The 24,984-nt window shown below is 50.8% G+C and overlaps 1 protein-coding gene across 1 annotated transcript in view; it reads right to left on the reverse strand.

The window, feature by feature from the left end:
• LOC142790022 (uncharacterized) overlaps positions 1–24,984 on the reverse strand; it is a 167,732-nt gene that overhangs the window by 15,640 nt on the left and 127,108 nt on the right. Inside the window, exon 8 of the mRNA XM_075885039.1 lies at positions 17,022–17,240. Within this exon, the coding sequence (XP_075741154.1) occupies positions 17,022–17,240 (219 nt within the window). The remainder of the gene's footprint in view (positions 1–17,021; positions 17,241–24,984) is intronic.

The raw sequence follows: 24,984 nt of genomic DNA on the forward strand, positions 1-24,984 counted from the left end.
TGCCTCTAAGTGCCACTTCGCTCGTCGTCAAATTTCCGTGCTTGGTCACCTTGTCGATGTTCAAGGCATCCGTCCAGACCCAGAGAAAATTTGCGCAGTCACGAACTTTCCCGTTCCGAGGACCACAAAGGATGTCCACAGTTTTCTGGGCTTGTGCTCATATTTCAGACGCTTTTTTAAGGACTTTGCGACCATTGCATGCCCCCTCACAGACCTCTTGAAGAAAGCGTCATTTATCTGGGGCCATGACCAAGCGCCATCGTTTTCGCAACTTACGACACTGCTTACAACGCCACCAATCTTGGCTCACTTTGATCCATTAGCCCCAACCGAGGTTTACACGGACGCCAGTGGACACGGCATAGGAGCTGTGCTATTGCAGCAACAACGGGGACACGACCGTGTTATAGCCTACGCAAGTCAACTGCTATCTCCAACCGATTAAACTATTCCATCACGGAGAGAGAGTGCCTCGCCCTTGTATGGGCAGTCGCGAAGTTTCGTCCATACCTGTACGAGCGCTCATACCGTGTTGTCACGGACCATCACGCGTTCTGCTGGCTAGCCTCCCTGATGGACCCCACGGGACGTCTCGCTCGTTGGGCTCTACGCCTTCAAGAGTACACGTTCTCTGTAATGTACAAAACAGGGCGATTACATCAGGATGCGGATTGTTTATCCCGCTACCCTGTTGACGAAGCAACTGATACTGATGCTATCACAGACGTAATTTCCGTGTCGCAGCTGTTGAACATTGGCGAAGAGCAATTCGGGATGCTTCTTTAGGAGCCATCATTGACAAACTGGAGTCAACGCCTCGCGACTCGTCCCTACGAATGTTTTTGGTGAAAGACGGGATCCTATATTGCCGTAGCCTTGATTCCTTCAGATCAGACTTACTTCCTGCCATCCCAGCACACCTGTGTTCCACTGTCCTGCATCAACTTCATGACGCTCCCAAGACGGGCCATTTGGGCGTTTCTCGCACATACGATCGGGTAAGACGTCGGTTTTTTTTGGCCTGGACTTGCCCGCTCTGTTCGCCACTTGTGAGCCGTGTCAGCTTCGCAAAAAGCCGTCGGCCCTCCCAGCCGGCTACCTTCAGCTGATCGACGCTCCCGACGAGCCTTTCTTTCGAGTTGGTCTCGACCTGTTGGGCCCTTTTCCACTCTCCACAGCCAGAAATAAATGGATTGCTGTTGCCACGGACTACGCGACGCGCTACGCAATCACACGAGCACTCCCGACCAGCTGCGCTACCGACGTTGCGGACTTTCGGCTGTACGACATAATATTAGTGCACGGTGCTCCCCGTCAACTCCTCACCGACCATTGCCGCACGTTCTTATCAGCTGTCGTTCATGAAATCCTGAGGTCGTGCCATACCAAGTACAAATTTTCTACTTCGTACCATCCCCAGTCAAATGGCCTCACGGAGCGCCTTAACAGGACCCTGACCGATATGGTTGCCAAATACGTTGCGCCAGACCACCATGATTGGGACATTCAATTGCCGTATGTGACGTTCGCCTACAATTCATCTCGTCACAACACTGCCGGCTATTCGTCCTTCTATCTACTATAAAGCCGGGACCCAACTCTACCCTTAGACACTTTACTACCTACGGACACTGAATATGTTGGGGAAGCTATTGCCCGCACCGACCACGCGAGCTAAGTAGCCCGTACCGTCTACAGGCTTCACAGCTCGTGCCATACCAAGTACAAATTTTGTACTTCGTACCATCCCCAGTCAAATGGCCTCACGGAGCGCCTTAACAGGACCCTGACCGATATGGTTGCCAAATACGTTGCGCCAGACCACCATGATTGGGACATTCATTTGCCGTATGTGACGTTCGCCTACAATTCATCTCGTCACAACACTGCCGGCTATTCGTCCTTCTATCTACTATAAAGCCGGGACCCAACTCTACCCTTAGACACTTTACTACCTACGGCCACTGAATATGTTGGGGAAGCTATTGCCCGCACCGACCACGCGAGCCAAGTAGCCCGTACCGTCTACAGGCTTCACAGGCGCGCCAACAACAGCTCTACAATTCTCACCATAGGGACGTGCACTTTTCTCCGGGTTCTCTCGTGCTCCTCTGGTCACCTACTCGGCGTGTGGGACTGTCTGAAAAACTGTTGTCACCACACACTGAACCATTCCGCATCGTTCGCAAAGTGACAGACGTCACGTACGAGATGGTTCCAACCGATCTAACAAAGTCATCGTAAGCTCCAAGCGACACTGTTTACGTGGCTTGGCTAAAGCCCTATTACCCCCCTTCGACATCATCTGCGTACATATAGCACCTAGATGGTGCTTCTACCGCCGGCGGTTATGATACTTAACAGCCGCTAAACACGGCTGCATGAAAGAGGAGGACGAAGTGGGTTTTTCATTGGATGTTGGTCTGGCACCATCTTACTCGTCGGGTTTTGTGCGCTGTAAATAGATCATTAAACAAGTTACTCGTAACAATATATTTTGAACACCCCAGCATGGCCACAGTGTGAATCGTCGTGAAGAGAGGCGCATGCTTGTAATCGTAAAGCGCGTGGAATGACCAGTAGCCACCGGCGGCCATCGGGAGCGTAGTTGCATCGATGAAGGAGTTGATCGCGGATGGCAAAATGGAAAGCTTGGCGTCGGAGGAATCGAGATACTGGAAGGTTGAGTGTGCCGGGTAGATATTCGAGAAGAGATGCGATCCACGGGTCACGACGTTGTTCGCTGGCAATCGAGTCAAGATTTAGGGATGACAAGGTCTGGAGGCAAGCTTTTGCGCACGCCGGATCAGGTGACAAAGGTGAGCGGGACAGGGCGTCAGCGTCAGAGTGTTTGCGTCCGCAGCGGTATACTACGAGATTGTCGTACTCCTGGATGCAGAGTGCCCATCGCGCAAGGTGGCCAGAAGGGTCTTTCAGCGTATAGAGCCAGCAAAGTGCGTGGTTATCAGTTACTAAATCGAACGGTCGGCCGTATATATACGGCCAGAACTTTCCAAGCGCCCACACTAGAGCCAAACACACTTTTTCTGTCACGCTGTAATTAGTTTCGGCTTTCGTCAGAGTGCGGCTAGCGTAGGCTACAACGTATTGTGAACAGCCGGGCTTTCGTTGAGCGAAGACAACGCCTAGCCTGACGCCGCTGGCGTCAGTGCGCACTTCGGTAGGAGCCGTCAGGTCGAAGCGGCGAAGAATAGGTGGGGAGGTGAGCAGACGGCGCAGAGTAGTGAAGGCCGGCAAAGGATATACGTCCTTGCGGGTGATCTCATTCAAACGACGATAGTCCACGCAAAATTGCATAGATCAGTCTTTCTTACGCACCAAGACGACAGGGGATGCCCAGGGACTGTGAGATGGTCGAATGACGTCTCTACGTAGCATATCTTTGACTTGATTGTTGCTCTTCGGCTGTGCTCTTCAATGGAGACATGGTATGTTCCTTGACGCAGTGGCTGGTGTAGGCTGGTGTCAACATGATGTTTGACTTGTGACGTGCGGCCTAGTTGAGGTTGCGACACATCGAAAGAATTCCGGAACTCATTCAGAAGATCAAACAGGTTGGCATGTTTGGTAGGAGTGAGGGTGTCGGTGATGGTGCTGGAAAGCGTATCCTTGGACGACTCCTCGAGTGCCGACATTGATTTTGGGTGGTTGCAGTAGTCATCCGGGACATCAACCAAAGACGAAGGGTCGAGATCCTGCACGCGGCCGAGACATTCCCCCGCAAGCAAAGTGACAGGTGTGGAAAGTAGATGGAGTATGGACATATTGCTTCTTCCGGTGGCAAGGTCAATCGTTGTGAAAGGCAGCGGCCGAGCTCGACGACTCGTGAGGATATCGGAAGGCATAAAAAGACTGTAGCGTCAGTGTAGGCGTTGCATGAAACGGGAACAAGTGCGAAATTTTCGGGTGGAATATCCGTATCTTCATGCACGAACAACTTCGGCAGCTGATAAAGAGCGTCAAGTAAAGGGTCATCACAAAAGGGTGAAAACTCCACTTTAACGCGTGCGCAGTCGTTGACGGCATTATGGCGAAATAGGAAGTCCTGCCAAAGAATGACGTCATGCGAACAGACAGCGAGGACAATAAACTCCACGATGTAAAGAATGCCTTCGATGGACGCTCTTGCAGTGCAGGCAGCGAAAGGCGCTACTTGCTGTGCGCTTGTGGTGTGGAGGGACAGTCCCGAAAGGGGCGTCTTGACTTTACGTAATAAACGGCAGACATTAGCGGCAATAACAGAAACAGCGGCGCCGATGTCCACAAGGGCGAAAGTACAATAACCTTCAACAGTTACTGCGACCACGTTAGCAGGCGAGGGGCGAGGGCTTAGACAGTTCGAATAATGGCGCAGTTCTTGCCTCTTGAACTGCGGTGCTTAGTTTTCCTGGTCAGAGGGTCCGGGCCGGTGACGCATCGGGGAGGGCGATCGCCGACGAGGAGAGGATGCGCGTGGCGTCACGAAGCCGGGGTCGTTAGGAGGCGCATAGCGAGACAACGAGACCGGCCCGTATTGGGCGAAAGGTTGGCTGCTGGGTTGCGACAATCGGGCATAGTCGCCGAACGTCTGAGGTCGACGGTGGCAGTAGCGGGCAACGTGTCCGGGAGTGAAGTAGGCGTAGCATATCGGTCGGTTATCGGGCGTCCTTGAACTATTGGCGACTGGTAGTTCCACCCAAGGTGCAGTATAAGCAGCCGGGTGGGCAGGCTGTGAGCGCGTGGTGTAGGGTGGTGTCGGAAGCCTACGCACAGCGTCTGCATATGCGAACGGTGCTGCTGCAGGCTGCATCTCTTGCGAACAGGCGACCGGAGGAGCCACAGGCTGCGCTGCATACGGTAGGGGCGTTGCCACAGGCTGCACGGCTGACGGATAGGCGACAGGAGCGCCTACCGGCTGCGCGACACGCTGGCAGTGAACACGGCTTGATAGAGGCGGCTCGTGGTGCGCAAGGGAAACTGCTTGGGCAACCTCTTCCGAAATAAGTGCCAAGTGGGGCAGGTAGACGGGTGGTTGTCTCGTGAGTGAAGGGCACTAGGGAAATTCGGCGGGCGACTTCCTCACGGACAAACGCTCGGACTTGCTGAAGCAACGGTGAATTGTCAGGCAGGGTGTCAAAACTGCACAGTGACTCACCACCATGCTGAGGCTGCCGAGTCGGAGTGCATAGCTTCTTCAACTTGTCGTAGTTCTGACACAAGCTGACGACTTCGGAAACTGTGATCGGATTCCTACCCAGGAGCATTTGAATTGCGCCATTGTCGATGCTCTTCAGGATGTGTTTGGCCTTATCAGATTCGGGCATTGTGTCATTCGCCGTCGGCAAAGGTCGACGACGTCCTCAATGTAGCGGGTAAACCTTTAGCCAGTCTGCTGAGAGCGGACGCGCAAGCGCTGTTCTGCCCGCTGATTGCGGACAGCCGGCCGACTGAACCCTTCAGCACATGACGCCTTGAAGACACTTCATGTGGGGATGTTGTGTTCGTGGTTGGTAAACCACAATTCGGCGACGCCAGTGGGATAAAATATGACGTGGCCCAGCTTGTCGGCTTCATCCGCCTAATTGTTGGCGCTCACCAGTTCGTAGTGCTCGAGCCAGCCTTCAACATCGGTCCCATCCGCACCGCTGAAGACCTTCGGGTCCCGTAGCCTAGGATGGCCGGGGCAGTAGAACTGGGGCGAAGGCGCCGATGAAGTGGCGTTGTCAGTCATGACGGGCGGTAGCGTGCGGCCCCGCAGCTCCAGGGTGTAGCGACTCGGATAAACAGCACCCTCCACCCAATGTGATGGAGGGTGCTGTTTAGTCCTTAGCCGTTAAGGACAGCGGAGAGACAGCGTGAAGAACCGTCCAGCGATCGGCAAAGCAACGAACCGAAGCACGAGCCGAGAGAGCCGGGCGTTGGCGATGCTTCTTACTGCAGGCACATATTCTTCACACTCACAAGGTTCAGCAGCCGCTCCTTTCGTGAATCTGGCAAGTCTGGATCAATGTGAATGCGGCTTCCCAAGTCAGCACAAGCTTTTGCTTGCGGTGAAGTCGTATCCAATGTGCCGATATCGGAAAAGTCGGCGATTTCTCTGCGGAAAGCGACAGTAGTGCCTCTAGGGACGTGCGGAAACTAATTGCTGAAGTTGGTCAGCAGAGCTCGAGAGCGTTTATTCTTTAACCGAACAAGGCATCGGGCTATGCAGATGTTTCGTTTTAGCAGCAGCGGAATATTCGCCTCTGCAATACCTTCATAGTCGTTGAATTCATCAAAAACGCTGCAGGTTACCATGGTCAACGCGCTACTCTTCGGCGGTAACATGAGCCCCGCCGCGGTGGTCTAGTGGCTAAAGTACTCGGCTGCTGACCCGCAGGGCGCGGGATCGAACCCCGGCTGCGGCGGCTGCATTTCCGATGGAGGCGGAAATGTTGTAGGCCCGTGTGCTCAGATTTGGGTGCACGTTAAAGAACCCCAGGTGGTCTAAATTTCCGGAGCCCTCCACTACGGCGTCTCTCATAATCATATAGTGGTTTTGGGACGTTAAACCCCACACATCAATCAATCAATCAATCGGCGGTAACATGACGTCATCGTCAGCAATTCTCAAGGCATTTACGTAACTGCCGTGAGGGTTGCGCGCTAAAGAGTGTGCCGTAGAAAAGCGTCACTTGCGACTCTTGCAAGTCAATCACGGCTCTATTATCACGCAGAAAGTCCAGTCCAAAAATGAGTCCCTCGAGCAACTACGCAGTATTAAAAAATCTCCCATATACCCAAATCCGTGAATACTGACTCGCGCTGTGCACCGTCCCACCGGAGTGAGAAGATGGCCTCCTGCCGTACGTATCTGCGACCCAACCCACTGGGTAGAGACATTCTTCAGCCTGAGGGCAAGACCCATGCTCATAACGGAAGTGTCTGCTCCAGTGTCGAATAGCGCCAATACTTCTTCGTCGTCCACAGTTATCGCAATATTTGATTTCACCCCTCTTCGTACTACATTTGACTGCGTCTGTACATCTTTTTGCTGCCGTCACTGTCGTCGTAGTGGAGAATCTTGCGTAGAGTCAGCGTCAGTGGCCTCACCTCTGGAGGTCGCTGAACTCAGTTTTCGCGACTTGCAGGAATGGGTGAACGGCGTCTTGGAGCGCCGCGCGAGTAAGCTGGGCTAGGTGACCTGCAGCGAGCAGGTGACGACGAGCGAGGCTCTCGATACTGCGACGATTCGAGATGAAACTCTCTATTTCCAGTGGTCGCTCGCCAGGTCGTGGACGAGGGGCATTAGGCGAACATCCATGGAGACCGATACGATGGTATGGACATGTTCGGTAGACGTGTCCGGCTTCTTCGCAGTGAAAACAAAGGGGCTTGTGGTCAGGTGTACGCCAGATGTCACTCTTCCTCGGTCTTGCTTCGGCGATCAACGGCGAGCTGCGAGGACGGAAGCATATTTCCATTTGCTGAGCGGGTCGCTCATTGGGGTAAAACACGCTAGTTGAACTGCATGATGGAGGACGTCGCACTGCATCCGCGTAGGTCATCTCGACGCAGTGCCTCAGTTGTGGCGCCTCGGACTGTTGGGGAGCGTGAACGGCTTGCCGTAGTTCGGCGCGTACCATCTCCGCAATGGAGAGTTGCTCTACAGGTGAAGCAGTCACCTGCATCTATTGTAGCTCTTGCTTAATGAGAGATCTGATAAGCTCTCGCAACGCGCTGATGTCATTGCGAGAGTGACAAAAGTAACCTCACTTGAATGTACACCACTGTTATACTGCCTGGCACGTTGTTGAAGGGCCCTCTCCATGACAGTGGCTTTCTCATGGAACTCCGCAAGTGTCGCAGGCGGGTTTCAAATCAGGTTGGCAAAAATCTCTTCTTTAACACCACGCATTAGGTGGCGAACTTTCGTGGATTCGGCCATAGAGGGCTCCGCACGCCTGAAAAGCCGATCCATGTCCTCTATGTAAGTCGTCACCCTTTCATTATGCCCTTGAACCTTTGCCTCTATAGCACGCTCCGCTGTCACTTTGCTGTCCTCTCCGGCAAAGGTCTTGAGGAAGTGTCGGTGAAACTCAGCCCATGACGTAAGCGTTGCTTCATCGTTCTCAAACAACGTTTTCGCGGAGTCCTCCAGGAAGCAGTACACATAGCGTAGCTTACGCTCTTGGGTCCAATCGTTGATGACGGCGAGCCGGTCTAAATGCTCGAGCCAGTCCTCGGCACCTTCAAAAGCAGCTCCGTGAAATGTCTTCGGCGTCTTGGGCTGGTTGACAACCAGGTGCGCTGGTGCTGGCGTTGTGCCCCGCCGCGGTGGTCTAGTGGCTAAGGTACTCGGCTGCTGACCCGCAGGGCGCGGGTTCGAATCCCGGCTGCGGCGGCTGCATTTCCGATGGAGGCGGAAATGTTGTAGGCCCGTGTGCTCAGATTTGGGTGCACGTTAAAGAACCCCAGGTGGTCTAAATTTCCGGAGCCCTCCACTACGGCGTCTCTCATAATCATAGAGTGGTTTTGGGACGTTAAACCCCACATATCAATCAATCAATTGGTGCTGGCGTTGTGACGTTAGGCGGTGCTTGATTCATAGTCCTCTGACACTCAGGCAGCAAACCGTGCTGTGGCTCGAATCCCTGGAGACGACGTCTGGAACGTCCGTGCACAGGGGTAAGCTCGGCCGATCAACTCGATGGAGTTGCGTCAGGGGTGCTCTCAGCGGACCGTATCATCTACCGCACCCCGCACGTCCACCGAAAAATGTCACAAAGACACAGGTACGCAGGCACAAAACAGGGCGTTTACTTTCGTAACCCAAGGGCCAGAAAATGCGAACACCAGAGCACGCGCCCACAGAACTACTTCGTTGTCCTCCTGAGAGGCTAACTACAATAGTTGCCAGCCCACCTTGCGTCAATATTATGCTTTCGTTATAGTGTATACAACGCACCATGAAATATTTGTATGATGCGGAAATTATTGATTATGCAATGTTGTGATTTTTCGCTTCTGACATTGCTGTTTCGTCTTAATTTCTGCTTGGTGGCTATATTATCGGTCAGATAAGGCTATAGGTAGCAGCATCGTATCCGCAGAAGTGTGTATAGACGTTCGGCGGCGCGTGTACGAATACGCGCAGCTTGGCGTCGTTGCGTGTGGTCTGAGCCGATTGTCGGTGAATAAAAGGCGTTGAGTGCCATATACTGGTAATATCTATGCTCCTTTGCGCGAAGCTTATGCGACGGTGCGCAAAGCCTATGCAATGTTACCATTACCAGTGAATGAGGCGTATTCTGCCTTTCAAAGTGATGCTCGCCCTGAGTGACTGTCTGCGCGCTTTCGCACTAACTCACGCTTTTGCTGTGTTGTTTGTATATGTTTAGGTTGTGTTTTGCCTACTAGCACTGCTGCAGCGTGGTTGAACTACTAACTTAGTTCTTGTCTGCATACAACGAAATACAGAAAAAAATGTGATCGTACAAAGTCCGCATATTTGTGTGGTGAGTTCAGTACCACCATTCGCACTTGTACGCATAAGCATTTTTTGTCATTCTGTTCACCATGAAATGGGGGATAGTCGATAAATCTGTCAGAAAAGCTTAGTGGCTGACAGTGCTTTGTGCTACATTGCGTTTATCATGTATACACACGTAAATACCTTGTAAATGTTCAGCAGAAACTTTCATCGATAGATGACATGTGTGACAGTGCTACAACAAAGTTCTGGGTATTTAATGGTAATAGCATGTTATTTTTGTTTTCAGACGAATAACTTACTACTGTTGATTTTCAACGTCTGGGCTCTTTAAAGCATCCGTAAATTTAAGCCCACGGTTGCGCATAGTAGCTCCATTTTAAGTACTTACCGAAGTGGTGGTTTATGTGATGCTAATATTTCTAGGTAGTTTTACGACGTCAAAATAAACAGGACTAAGTCTTCTCGCATAATCGATAAACTACAGTGCCGTAGATATACCTACAAATAGTGCGCAAACGCGTGGCCTAGAGCCTCAGTTTTTTTGTTTACAACCAAATCGCCAGAACACTGCTTTCACTCACCATTTTCAGTCCTCATCTTTCCAAGGTCATTTCACGATGATCTTGAAGGACAAAGTGGCAGCCACTCTTAAATTACTGTTGTTAGGGTGCTTATTAGCTGGCACACACCAAGCATACACAATGGCGACAGTAACGGCCAAGCACGGACTCCCAGCGCGAGCGGCGTTCTTTTTTTTTGGCTAGACCCACTAGAAAACACTTGAGAGTTCGACCCATCTCAGTGTTCAGAGGCTTCTCTACAATTAACCTAGGGTCGTAGGGGGAGCAGCCTGGCGACCTAACAGCTTGTCACTATGAGCGGGTCATAGTACGGCTTCAGGTGCTCCACGTTGACTATGTCACGCCCGCGACGGCGCATGTCCGAAGGTTGCTCAATTGGTTCGATCAGATAGTTGACCGGAGATGTGCGCTCAATGACACGGTAGGGGCCTTCGTTTTTCGGGTTTAGTTTCGCAGAAAGGCCAGTTACAGAGGCTAGTATTAAGAGCCATACGAGGGAACCAGGAAGAAACGTGGGATCAGAAGCAGCGGAGCCATCACGAATACTCTTCTGCCGCTACTGCTCATGCGTCGTAAAAGTCTTGGAAAGCTCGCGACACTCTTAAGCAAGCCTGGCTGTCTCAAAAATAAGTGCACACTCAGATGTATCCGGCGTGTACGGGAGTATGGTGTTGATGGTGTGTGACGGGTGCCTTTCGTACAGCAAGAAGAAAGGTGAAAAATGAGTCGTACTCTGAGGGGCGGTGTTTTAGGCGTAGGTGATGAAGGGCAGTATAGTATCCCAATTCGTGTGGTTGGCGGCGACGTACATCGAAAGCATGTCGCCGAGGATGCGGTAAAAGAGTTCGGTGAGACCATTCGTCTGCAGTACTATTGCGGTGGACAGAATGGCACTCCGTGAGAATGGCTTCGGTGACTTTCGACAAGAAGACGTGGCCTCGATCGCTGAGAAGCTCCTGGGGTGAACCGTGGCGCAGTATGAATCGATGCAGTAGGAAGGACGCAACATCACGCTCAGTAGCCACAGAGAAAATGGCGGTTTCGGCGTATCGCTTTAATTGATCTACGGCGACAATGGCACTGTGGTTACCAGCCGACGTCAGAGGAAGTGGTCTATATAAATCGATACATATGCGCCCAAACGGACGGTCAGGGCAAGGTAACGGTTGCAGACCGGCTGGCGACATGTGTGCGGACGATTTGCGGCGTTCGAAAGCGAGGCAGGAGTGAACGAACTGCTGCACGTAGCGGTACATCCCGTGCCACAAGAAGCGTTGTCGAATGCGATGGTAGGCTTTGAATACACCAGAGTGCGCGCATTGCGGATCATTATGAAAGGCTTCACATATTACCGACCGCAGTCTGCGGGGTATCACGAGTAACCACTGCCGGCCATCGGCGTCGTAATTGCGTAGGTGTTGGAGGCCGTCACAAATGGCAAAATGTTGAGCTCGACGACGCAAGGCACGCGTGGATGGCGTTGCGGACAGATCAGAGAGCAAGTCGATCAGCGGGGCGATCCAATTTCGCTGTTTGGTAGCGATGTCAACATCAATGGCAGAAACAGCAACCGAGGATACTGAGCAGAGCACGTCATCTTCAGGCAGAGGGCAGCGCGAGAGGGCGTTGGCGTCAGCATGCCCTCTTACAAGACTACGCGGATGTCGTAGTCTTGTAAGCGAAGAGCTTAATGGGCGAGATGGCCTTAGGGATCCTTCAATGGTGACAGCCAGAAGTGCATGATGGTTGGTGACTACATTGAATGGGCGACCATAGAAATAAGGTCAAAACTTTGTAAGAGCCCAGACGATTGCCAGTCACTGTTTCTTCGTGACGGTGTAGTTTGTCTCGGCTTTCGTGAGCGTACGGCTTGCATATGCTACAACATATTCAGGAAATCCAGGTTAGCGCTGTGCCAGGACAGCGCCGAGGCCTACATCGCTGGCGTCCATGTGCACCTCCGTTGGGGCTGTAGGGTCGTCTTGGCGTAGAATGAGAGGAGACGTCAACAAATGGCGGAGTTTTGCGAACGTGTCGTCGCAATCATATGACCGCGAATTAAGGGACCCGTTACTTCGAAGGAGCTTCATCAGCGGTGATATGATCGTGGCGATGTATCGTATGAAGCGTCGGAAGTATGAGCACAGGCCCACAAAACTACGCAGTTCTTTGACCGACGCAGGTTTTGGGAATGGGGCCACGGCCAAAAGCTTCGCTGGGTCAGGAAGAATTTCATACTTGTACACGACGTACCCTAGGATTGTGAGTTGCCGTGTTGCAAAGCGGCACTTCTTCAGATTTAGTCGAGCCGGCATTGCTCACACGTGCGAAAACTTCGTTCAGACGTTGGATATGCATGGAGAAATCTTGAGCGAAGACAACAACGTCATCGAGGTAACACAAGCACGTGTGCCATTTCAAGTTGTGCAGAAGGGTGTCCACCATGAGCTCAAAGGTCGCAGATACATTACACAGACCAAACGGCATGACGTTGAAGTCATACAAGCCGTCGGGTATGAGGAAGGCAGTCTTCGGTCGAGCGTCATCAGCCATGGGTACTTGACAGTACACTAAGCGCAGATCGAGAAAAAAAAAACATTGGGCTCCATGAAGGCTGTCAATTGCGTCATCGTTGCGCGGCATTGGGTAAACATCTTTGCGAGTGATATTATTGAGCCGTCTGTAGTCCACACAAACCGCACAGAGCCATCTTTCTTCGTAACAAGAACAACAGGGGACGCCCATGGACTGTCCGAGGGCCGAATAATGTCGCGTCGGAGCATATCGTTAACCTGCTCGTTCATTTCCCGATCTTCAGCAGGCGACGCGCGGTATGGTTGTTGCCATAATGGTAGATGGGCACCAGTGTCAATACGATGCGTAACAGTGGACGCGCGACCGAGAGAACTTCGCCCAACATCGAAAGACGAACGATATCCTTGCAACACGTCCAGAAGCTGGGAACGCTGTACCGACGTAAGGTTGTCGTCAATGTAGGGGCCAAATACGTCAGGAGATGATGATTCAGAAGTGGAAACAGCACTGTTCGTACGTGAATTGGGACAACGCGAGTCATCGGGTACGTCCAGGAGTTGTGCATTATCGACTAGTTCCACTCTGCCGAGACATTTCCTACGAACCAAGGTAGCAGTGCATGGGCATGGGTTGGTGACAAAGATAGCGGCGTTGCCCTGGGTGATTTGCACGGTCGCGAAAAATACTAGCAACCCTTTCTTTCTGCCAGCACGGTCACATGGCGGAACGAGTGCAATGGTGTCGGAGAGACTGGCGCAGTATACGGAAACACCTTTCGTCGAGCTTGGAGGCACTATGGTATGTTCTTTCACGAGAATCTTGCTCACATTCGATGGACTGTCTTCTGGCGTCAAATGCGTGAAGGTTGAGAGTTCAATTTTGGCGGAGGCACAATGGATGACGGCGTCGTAGTGAGAGAGGAAATCCCATCCCAGGATGACGTCATAAGAGCATGCCAGAATGATGATGAACTGGGCGACATACAGAACGTCCTGAATGATAACGCGCGCTGTGCACCCGCTGTAGGATGAATGCGATGTAAACTAGCAGTACGGAGAGACAACCCAGAAAGTGGCGTCGTCTCTTTTCGAAGTAAGCGGCAAAGTTTTTCGTCCATAACTGAGACGGCTGCTCCAGTGTCAATAAGAGCCGATGCACGAACACCGTCTACAAATACGTCAATAACACTCCAGGGGCTGCTCTGAGGGCTTTCACATTGCGATAGTGTCGCAGTCCTTGCCTCGGGGACTGCAACGACTAGTTTTCCACTCATGAGCAGCCGAACTTGGCCGCATGGGGGACAAGGAACGACGTTGTGGAGACGGTGACCTACGAGGAGATAGACCTGGGCAAAACGGTGGTGGCCTGGACGGTGGTTCGTCGTGATAGGGACGGCTGAGCTGGCCAGCAACAGGCGGAGAAATGGGAGCCGGCTGTACGCGAGAGCAATAACGTGCTACGTGGCCGGCGTAACCGCAGGCAAAGCAGATGGGCCGGTTGTCGGGTGTGCACCATTGGTTCGCCGGGGTAGGTCTTGTCCACGTCGCAAGAGCCGACGGACGGAACGGTGGCTTGAAATGCCGCAAGGTGGGCTGGAGCTGAGTCTAAGGGGTCATGTCAACATACGTAGCAGGCATACCCGCTGCAAAGGACGGAGGTCGTGTGGCAGTTTCGGCGTAAGTCAGTGGGGCAGGCGCTTGATCGACTCGAGCTGGCCTGGCGACCTCTTGGGCGTAACTTGGAGGCTCAGGGGCCGGACGTTGTTGTGGGTGGTACGCAGGCATGACCTCCGCTATTTCCTGCTCAATCACCCGGCAGATGGGCGGAAGAATGGTAGTGGCTGATTGTTGAACAGCCGGTGGGTGGGTAAAGGGCAGGAGAGAGAACTGGCGTGCGATTTCCTCACGTATAAAGGACTTGAGGTCTGCCAGCAGCGCCACCTGATCACAGCTTGCCTCCAAGCCAGCAAGCCCTCCATCTTGTGGTGTGGAGCGACGGGTCATCGAACGCTGCCGGCGGAGCTCCTCGTAGCTCTGGCACAGCGTGATGACCTCAGCCACTGTGCCTGGGTTTTTGGCAAGCATCATCGTGAAGGCATCATCGTCAATACCTTTCATGACGTTGCGCATCTTGTCTGGTTAGGACATGCTGTCGTTGGATTTCTTGCACAAGTCCAGGAGATCTTCAATGTAACTGGTGAATGACTCACCGGCCTGCTGAGCGCGTTCGCGTAAGTGCTGCTCGGCTTTCAGCTTACGAAGTACACGGCGGCCAAAAACGTTGGTGATAGCAGTCTTGAAATTGGACCAGGTTGCGAAATCGGACGCGTAGTTGTTGTACCACAAGCGTTCGATGCCCGCAAGGTAGAACACCAAGTTTGTCAACTTGCCATTCTCGTCCCATTTGTTAGGGACGCTCACGTGCTCGTAAATGGCGAGCCAGTCTTCCACGTCAGTGCCATCGGTGCCCGTGAATATGGGTGGATCACGTATCATGGGCTCACCAGGACAAGGGGGCGACATGGGAGGAGGCATTTGCTGAGAGGCGTCTTGGGACATGGTAGATGACAGGGTACGTGATTGTAGTTCTAAAGGCATCGAAGGGGATTGTAGCACTCTCCACCAATTTGTTAGGGCGTTTATTAGCTCGCACACAGCCAGCATACACAATGGCGACAGTAACGGCCAAGCACGGACTCCCAGCGCGAGCGGCATTCTTTTTTCGTGTAGACCCACTAGAAAGCACTTCAGAGTTCGACCCATTTCAGTGTTCGGAGGCTGCTATACACCGTGGTAAATGCAGGGTGCGACGACAATAAAGAATAGTCTGGAAAGTTGCACTTACCTGTCTGATTACAATGCATTAGCAGCCTAGCAAGAACAAATGCTTTCGTATGTTGCTTCAAGCATACGTACAACCAGTTATACTCGAGCTGATATTACCGGAAAAACCACTCCTATAGAATGTGCATGACGTACGTGCACATAAAACATGACTGGCTAGCACATGATGCACGGAGCAATCCACACATGCGCGTTTCAGCCAGTTGCCTCCAGATGGCGACCCCATTTATTCTCGTGGTCAATAGGAAAACTTAAGAGACAATCATTTAGTGAAGGTTCTTCCTAGGAAATATTTGCAACACATATCCACTATCTGCCCGCACGCAGGCCCTCACTGCATGTAACCATATTACATGTATGAAAGTGAAAAATTTGTTCATAAATGAAAATGTGTGCGGTCGTTTTACGAGTGTTGTTAAAAGTTTTTGCGAAAAATCAACATTGATCTGATTTTTACAGGCACCATCTTTTACGAAGTAGTCGGTCCATCCTCTTCATATAGTGAAAATAGTTGATTTTAAACTTCTGTATTACTTGTATCAATAGGCATACACAATCTGCATGATATTACTATATTGCAATGCTGCCTTAGAAGAACCTAAATGTGTATTGTTGTAGGAAATGAAAAGTATCTTGACGATTGGTAGCGTATTTACTGTAAGTACGTATGAACAGTTTGCGAAAAAGGCCACCTGTCAACTTCCGCAGGGCTCGCACTCCGAAGCGTGTGCTATCGAATCAGTGAAGCAGAAGCAGATAGAGGAAGTTATTTCTCACAAAGGCGATGCCTGAGGCAAAATGTCCTCTTTTGAAATGAGGGTTAACAACGCTATATATTAAGGCAAACAGAAGAAACACACGCGGTGCTTGGGCTGCACTCTCAAGTTTCGTATGCATTTTTTTCGTCTTGACTTGAAACTATGAGAGAAGTCAAGAAAAAAAGAAGGACTCTTTCAGTTTGATCCGAATAAACAGACAAATCCTAATGCTGTATATTTGTCTTCGTCTCCTGATATAGGTAAATATTACGATGACACTCTCTCCACGTGCTCCGCAAGAAAGGAAATGCCGAGGCGATAGCAAACGGTCTGGTGTGGCTTAAAATAAGTATGCCTTGCGTTCTCTGCAGCTAATTCTAAAAAGCGTCATGTCTCAAGCATAACCAGGTGACAAAGCGGGAAAAAGGGGGGCGAGACGGGAGCCCCTCTCTTATTTTTATTGAACCGGGCCCTCTGCACTGTTTATCTGGCCCTGAATACTACTACGGCTGCAGCTGCTACGGCGCGTAGTACTACTGGAGGCAAACATTTTTGAGGCTCGAGAACTTAGATCAAGGTGCACGTTATAGAACCCATGGTGGCCAAAATTTCTGGAGTCATTTACTACGGCATCTCTCAATATCATATCGTTATTTAGGAACTTTAGACATCAAACATCTTACAAATAATATTAGGAACTACTACAATTATATGTACGATAATTGTTACTACTGCTACTACTACTCCTGTTTCGCCTGCTACAATAACGATGGTGAGGACTGCACATGGTATACTATGACCGCATTGTTGCAACGCATTTAAGACCCACCTTTATAATGCTGGTTATTTGATTTTTTCTTGTGATCTTGTATTTCTGGCAGGAGGAGCCACAAATGTTTCCCAGGGAGTAGTTTGCTGGCCGGTTGTTCACAATCGGACCAGCAGTACAAGGTGTGTACCAGATACCATGTAAGCCCACGGCCACAGCACGCTGGGTATTCAAAGGCCACTTATCGCTGTAGGCTGGCAGGTAAGTAAAAATGGAGTCCTGCATGTATCATAATGAATGGGTCACTAGAAATAAGTGCACATTGTAACTCACCAGCTTTTAAAAGTTGCATCGAAAGGACACTGTTTTACAAAGTCGTTGGGGTCATTATCACAAAAAAGCGTTACTTTTTCATATTCGAAACTTCTTATGAGTTACAGACTTCGGTAGCGACAATGCTGCAAGCGAGAAACTCGGCGCAGGTCATATGCGCATTCATATCTGTCCTTTGTCGGTGCACTCTCCGACAGCTCAAAATTTTCATGAAAGACTTATTTTATGAAAGACGTATTTTAGGACTTATAGCTTTCAGTGCTACCTTTTTTCGAAGGAGAATTGTGGTAAGCTGGAACTTCTTACTGACAGATGGCATTAAAGCGCTTGGGAAAGCTTAAAAAAGGGTTGCAGGTTTCAAGTTACACAGTTTTATGTGAAACGTGCAGAATAGACATCGTGGCACAGAAGTTATACAAGTAATTTCTCGGCTATATCTGCGAGTCGTTTTTGCCCGTTTGCTCATTTTCGAATGCCCAACGATTTGCCTTTGGAAAAGCGTCTTTTACACTGCAGGTTACCTGTGACGTCTATTACAAGTCCTTACATGGCAATTAAATGGCGAGCTTAGGTTGCAGGCTGAGGTGCAGCGACGCGCGTATCTAATGCAAGGGCCCTAATGACAGGTGAACAGCTCTTCCGATAATCATTCGAGGAAAGAACTGGGATCTGTTCACCATTACTCTGAAGGGATCCTCCAACACCACTTCGAAGCACCTACATCAGTGGTGAGAGCACCAACAGGCAGTGGTGCTCTCGAGAACTATATATCACGAGTGGCAATGAAGGCACTTAGCGCAAGCTTTTGCTTCGATAAATGTATCGTCCGATGCAATCATGGTGTTGGCTGAATGTAGCGTTTCATGTAGACACCGCGAAGACCTGGTTCGAAGATCGGGAATCTGCGCAACAAACCTGAAGCTGATTCAGTCGGCGTTCCATAGCACCTTAGTGCGCGCATTCTGCAAGAAACGCGCCAATACTATTTTGAAGGCACGTGTACAACTCTCCAACAAAAACGTGAACATTTTCGACGAAGAGATGACCGGGTTGTTTTGTCACGCTGACCCCAGCATGGCTGAGAAGAATAAAGTGAGCTTCCTTATGAGGGGTGTCAGGGAAGAACTCTTCGTTCGATTGATAAGGAACCCGCTGAATACAGTGGCCGAAATGGCTTGGGAAGCATCTACATTAAGAAGACGCTCGAAATGCAGACATGGCAATACAACCAAAGCTTTTCGGCCACAAGCTATGCTGATCTCCATGTTGAAAAATATGTAAAAGATGAGGAGTGGTAATATCATCATTAGTGGGAGGATGAGATGGGCATTCGGAATAAAGAAAAGGTGATCGGGTGAGCTTCGACATGAACACGGCGGCTCGTCCTTTTCTCAACATTTTGGTGCCGTGAAACCCAGGAGGAAGAACCTTCGGAGTGTAGACGGAGTGGACTTCATGGATTTCGACTGCCATCATAGCCTCGAAGACTTTAGTGAAGCCGCCATGGTTAAAGGTAATTTGCGAGGCCTAACCACCGCCGAGACCTGGGAGCGCGACTCTGGTTGCAACTGAGACCACTAGGAGCACCAATACACTGACGTGAGTACAGGCATCGTCTGGAGGTTCGCGAGACAGGTGCCCTTACGCCTACTTCGGCTCCATCCTGACTCGCCCTTCACGACAATGGCCCGATATCCACAAGGCAAGGCAGTCCATAGGTCAATGAAGTACACCTTGGCAGTGCAGCCCCGTGAGTGCAGGCACCGTCTGGAGGCTCGCGATACGGGAACTTTCACGTCTTCTCCGGCTCAGTACTGACTTGCCTTCATGGCGATGGCTTGATATGCACAAGATCATGAAGAACGACAGCCCGACAAGTGCCAGATATTCGTTGTGCGAACCTTCTGCGATGGATGCCATGTTGACTCCGACTTTTCCTCGTGACACGGCCGGCCAGTGATATCTCCTGTTTCTGACACTGGACCAGATCATGGAGCCCCTCTAGGAGAGGCGCAGTCACACAAGCAAGGTCGTCACGAAGGTCATCGCAGATATCAAACACCTACGGAATATAGACCACCCATCAATGTGTGAGTTGCGCAACATCCTCCTAATTTTTATTGACCAGTACGAGCTTCTCAGAGGAATTGATAAGGAGATTGAAAATACTGTTGAAATTGATTAGTTGGAAGCAGAGATGGAGGAAGCACAGGTTTGTGAACATCAGATCATTCTAGCCAAGGTCAGAGTGGAATACAAGATCGCGACCTATTAAATGCTCGACAAGCTGGCTTGGAGGCCATGAAGCAAAGGCTTTGGACAGAAGTACAAGCTAACGTGGACTCTTTGTATGTGGCGCTGCCATCTAGCCTTTACTTCTTCAGCAGTGTTGTTCTACGGAAGCTAGACGACTCAGACTCACGGCGAATTGCTGAACGTGCTGGAAGCCGGAAAGTCCCCGATGTCACCACCGTAACGAGCATCCAAGCTCGTACACAACAACCGCTACTTCCAAAGAACTGTCCCACGCCTTTAGAACTTCCATCAGCATACACTATTATTGAAGCATACGACACGACAGTGACAGCAACTCAAGTGCTTATGCTGGAAGAGACTTGTACGAAGGAAAAGCAGAAGGCATCTGGAAACCGAAAGATGGCACACCAGAGCTTGAAGATGATTGAACGCCGAAGACGCCAGATTTTGTTGTATTGCAGTTCTCACGTCTGTACAACCAAATACCTGATAAAAGGAAAACAAGGCCATTTCACCAAGAAAAGAGAAATTTAAAGTCAAAGAGAAAACGTAAGCCTACTGCCAAAACTTATCAAAACTACGGCACTTCGCATAAGCCTCCGAAGTCAAGATTAGAAAGACTGTGGTTGGCACGGCATATATTTGCGAAGATGCGGAATGTCAAGACAACGTCAAACCCCTCGAATGAAACAGCCCAGACCAACGCAGAGTGAAAGGGCTGATGTCCCAACACAAGGGCAGGCAAGAGAAAGAAATCAAGAAAAGTTCTGAGGAACAGCTGCACCAGAAACATGCAGAACAGTCTGCATAATGAAACTTCCTGCCCAAGGAAACCGATCGTACAAAGAAATTTACCGAAAGTGACCCGTCCACTGGCAAGAGCGTGAAACAAGCGCCGTAAACATTGCTGGAAAGCCAAGCGCAAAAAGAAATGCGGATGATTCCATTCAAGGACTGACATAAAACTCGTATTTATGAACATTGTGTACTCGGAACCCATGTGTGATTTTATGTTCTCCGTCGTCATTCGCCCCTGTGGGGGCGCGGAGGATGTTGAGTGGGAGGATGAGATGGGCATTCAGAATAAAGAAGAGGTCATCGAGTGGGATTTGACATGGGCACGGTGGCTCGTTCTTTTCTCAACACTCCAAGCACAAGGAACCACCGACCTGCGCGAAACAACCCAAGCGATCGTGCAAGAGGAGCTGGAAAAATTGCTACCTTCAACACATCCTCAAATGCACTCCGTCACAGACGTCGTACGCCAGGAGATCCCGCAATCCCCGGGTGTTACTAAGCTTCTGGAGCTGCAGCTTCTAGCCATAATCTATGCTAAAGTAACCCACCATAAGCCCCTTCTCCACAGCAAAAGTCACAGCTGCTCATCCTGCCACCACCAGAAAGACACAAGAAAAAGGCGAGTCAGGAAGCGGTTGAGAGCACCGTGGTGCGCACGAGCGGCGCTGTTCCGATCCCGCATGTTCTGGGGCTGCGGATCCTGGGGATGTTTGAGGATGGCACCCAGACTAACGCCACGGCAGTCAAGAACATCACAACCAAGATGGGCGTTGCAGCACGCCTGACCAAACGAGTCTCGTCCTAATACCGGGGAATGAACGAAAGGGGACTCCTGCAACTTCTGCAGGCTTTCGACGTAAGCCATGCAGCATATGCGGGGCCTTCCACTGCTGTACGTGTGCGGAGCGTGCCAAGATCAACGCTGCTATCTGGAAAGCCTACACGGGGACCCTGGGACTCCTGCCGGGCAGAAAGATCACGGCCTTGTTGTCTCTGGGAGCACATAACATGCTCTCAGAGATTAGTGAGCTCCCTATCGCAAAAACCAGTGGCACTGGCTCAGCGCCATACCTGTTTACTAGACCAATGTCCAGTGTACCGCTGACACTGGGACAGTGCCACGCTGCACGTGGCGCGCTGGCGCTGCACACTGGGACACCCATTATCGGTCGAAATCTGGCTTTGAAATTGTGTTTAAAATTTGTGGTCATGCGCACGTCGTAATTAAGGCTGAAACACGCACACAGTGAAAAAAGAAACACTGAGTGAACTCGAGTGGATACTGTTACACTAAGGCATTACATATTCTGAGCCAGACACGCTTCCACTACTTCATGCCTGAAACACGAGGATGAGTTTAATTTTCTTCATCTTAAAAGTAATTTAGGTGTCCAATACTTTGCATTTGTCGTTTTCGAACGCATTCGTTCGTCTCTTCGTTCTCGTGCCAAACTTGCGATTGTTAGCTCAATTTTTCGCGGGTTGCCTAAGATCACATGCATCTGGCTCGTCTTGCCGCAAAGCTTGTTAGCCTAGCTGCAGGTGTGTTATGGCAATCGTAGTAACTCGCTACGCTGTTAGTCATAGCTATGTATAAAACAGCGTTCATCTGAACTTCTCACTGAACACTGTAGATTTCGTCCCTCCACAGTTTGGAAGTATTTTCTGTCCTGCTCGTTCACGTTTCGTGAACGGCAGCCGCAGCAGTTCACTCTATAGCCGAAACGACCACTAGGCTTAGGGCCGTACTCCTTGTGCAACGGTTGCTGTGTAGATTGTAGATATTAAGTTCAAAAAAGTCTAATAATTATTACAAAATAGTTTTGATTATAACTGATACATGAATGGTCATATTTTCACATTCGATTACACAAATCGGACGTTAAAAACACCTAGATTGGGCATTGCAGTGGATAACTGCTGCGGGGGACGTGTGGTGTTCCACAGTACGAGCCGCAATGACTCACCGCTAAAGCAGGTTGGTCTTGATTATCAGACTGATTCTACTGTCATTTTGTGTTGCGAATTCTCAGTTCTATTCCTGCTGTTTTTGAAATACAATGACGAAACTTAATCAAACTTCAAGAAAAGTGCTCACGCGCCCAGGGGGCATCCATGTGTGGGCTGGAACCTTTTTTTCCGAAATTCTTGCATGCCCCTCCTTGCTTCCCACCCCCAGGAGCAAGCATAGGTAAACACGATGCATGAGTTCTGTGCTCCCCGCCCCCCTGCAGGAACAAAGTTGTCGTATGCCCTCCCCCCAGCAAAAGCCTGGCAGAGCCGCTGACTAGCGCGATCAACGTATGAATGCTTGTTCACCATGTGAACGTTCATATGATCAACATATTAACGCCTACTCGCATCCACTGCCTAAGTAAACTGAAGCTATATATGTGTAGCACATATATGAGAATACCATTATGTTCCGTAAATTTTACGCTTGACATGTCGCGATTCAATATGAAGTCTTACAGAAAGTGCGCCAATCGCACCTAGTTTCTTCAAATGTGCCGCTAATGTTATCAGTGTGCGGTAGAGACTGTACAGCGTGACCAGTGCCTCCCAGTGCGCTTTGAGACACTGTGATACGCTTTACAGTGTGGCCCAGTGCTTTTCAGCGCACTGGGCACCACTGGCCATGCTGTACAGTGTGTCCCAGTGCCTCGCAGTGCGCTGTAGTACACTGAGACACTCAATACAGCGTTTGCAGTGTCACCCAGCACGCTGAAACACACAGGAGTGTTCAGGAAACGCTGTTTTTGTGATAGGGAGGCCCAAAGAGTATCGCAGCTGAGCCGCCTAAACAGCACGGCAGAGGGTAGAAGACTACTAGACCGGGTGAGATTAGTGCCTTCAGGCGAACGTGTGGGTACATGACCGCACGGCGAACTGGAAGATCAAGCCCTCCTAAGCGATGAAGTGGCGAGGAAGGTTATCGTCTATCCGCTGCCCAAGAACTCTGACCCAAAAAGAGACGAGGGCGGGCAAGTGGCATGAGTGGTGGCGCTAGCTCGTCAGCACCAACGAGACGAGGGTGCAGTCTACGTGGACGCTGCAAGGTATCCGAGGAGACGCAATGACGTTGTAGCGGTGGTGGTCCGAGCTACTACCGGAGAATCGCAACAGCCTGTACCACGCGCACCCGTACAGACTGCCAGGCGGAGGAGGTGGCAATTGCTTTGGCTATGGGCATACCGGGTAGACGCACGGTGCTAAGCGACTCGAAGTCGCCGATCAAGAAGTTCGCCCGAGGCACGATCTGGCAAAGCACAGAGCGGCTAATGAGGTCCATGGAGGCCACGTGGACCACCCGAGATGCCGCTGCGGGACCGAACATTGCTCTCAAGTGGTTCCCGGCCCACATTGGTCGGCAACTAGCAACCGACATCGAAATTCGCAACGAAAAGATGGACGCCGCAGCCCGTGATCTCATTACGTGCCGGGACGCGGCAGTCTGTCACTCTGGGACCAGCAAAGAAGACCAAAAAGAGGACTTCGAGCCCCTCACCGACTACGGTGGCATCGTGGCGGCTTACAGAGAAGTCAGGAGAGCCTTCCCGCACCCGCACCGAGACCTCTCGAGCACAGATGCTGTGAAGTTCCGACAGATGCAAACCGAGTGCGTGCTGACATCGGCTCTGGCCCGGCACGTGTGCCTCGACATGTTCGTGGATGCAAAATGCAGTGTGTGCGAACGTGAACTATCTACTCTCCGCCACAACATATGGGGAGGGTAAGCAGTGTTATGTACAGTGGGAACGGGCAGTGCCAGGACGCCACGTATCCCGAAGAGGTGAAAGCGTGGATATGCTCTGAAGACCTGAAGACGCAACGAAGGGCCATCCAGCGGCTTGAGGAGGCCTTGGTGAAGCAACAGAAAAAAAAAGCCGACGACCGGTATAATGGGCGCAGAGGCACCGAGCAACTATCGCCTTGTCAGAGCACAACATCCTCGAGGTGTAGGCTCTGGAATTATTGGACTCTAACAGCCGTAATCTTAAGATAGGGAATCTCCGCGCCCAGCCAGGCCAGGGACTTCCTACACGCCGAATGTATAAAAAATTGTTATTTCTCTCTCTACGCCACGAGCCGATTGCAACGCATGCCAACGATCCAGCGACCTCGACGTACTGTTGGACGACCACTGCGTCACTGCTCTCGTCGACACTGGAGCCGATTATTCCGTTAGTGAACGTTTCGCGACGGAGTTGAAGTGAAGACCGCATGGCAAGGCTTCGAAATTTGGACAGCTGGAGGTCATTTGATAACACCGATTGGAGCCTGCACAGCAAGAGTCACCATCAATAACCAGACTTATCCAGCCTGCTTTAAGATACTACAACATTGCTCCAGGAATGTGGTACTAGGGATAGATTGCCTAATTCAATATGGCGCTGTGATCAACCTGAGTTCTGAGTCGATAACAATAAGCCCAGAAAACACGCTGCCTGCAACCAGATCTCCGAGGAATCACGCACTGAATGGGCTTGAAGGCGTAGTCACCATTTCGTTTTGCTGAAGTGTCATCACTTTTGTCAAAACTGACACACCTACAGACTTTGAAGGCATCACCAAGGGCAACAATCACTTGTTCCCAAGCGGTCTGATTTGCGTTGCAAGAGGCATCGCCGAGCTG

This window comes from Rhipicephalus microplus, chromosome 2, assembly GCF_043290135.1.
Source record: "Rhipicephalus microplus isolate Deutch F79 chromosome 2, USDA_Rmic, whole genome shotgun sequence".
NCBI classification, from domain to species: Eukaryota; Metazoa; Arthropoda; class Arachnida; order Ixodida; family Ixodidae; genus Rhipicephalus; species Rhipicephalus microplus.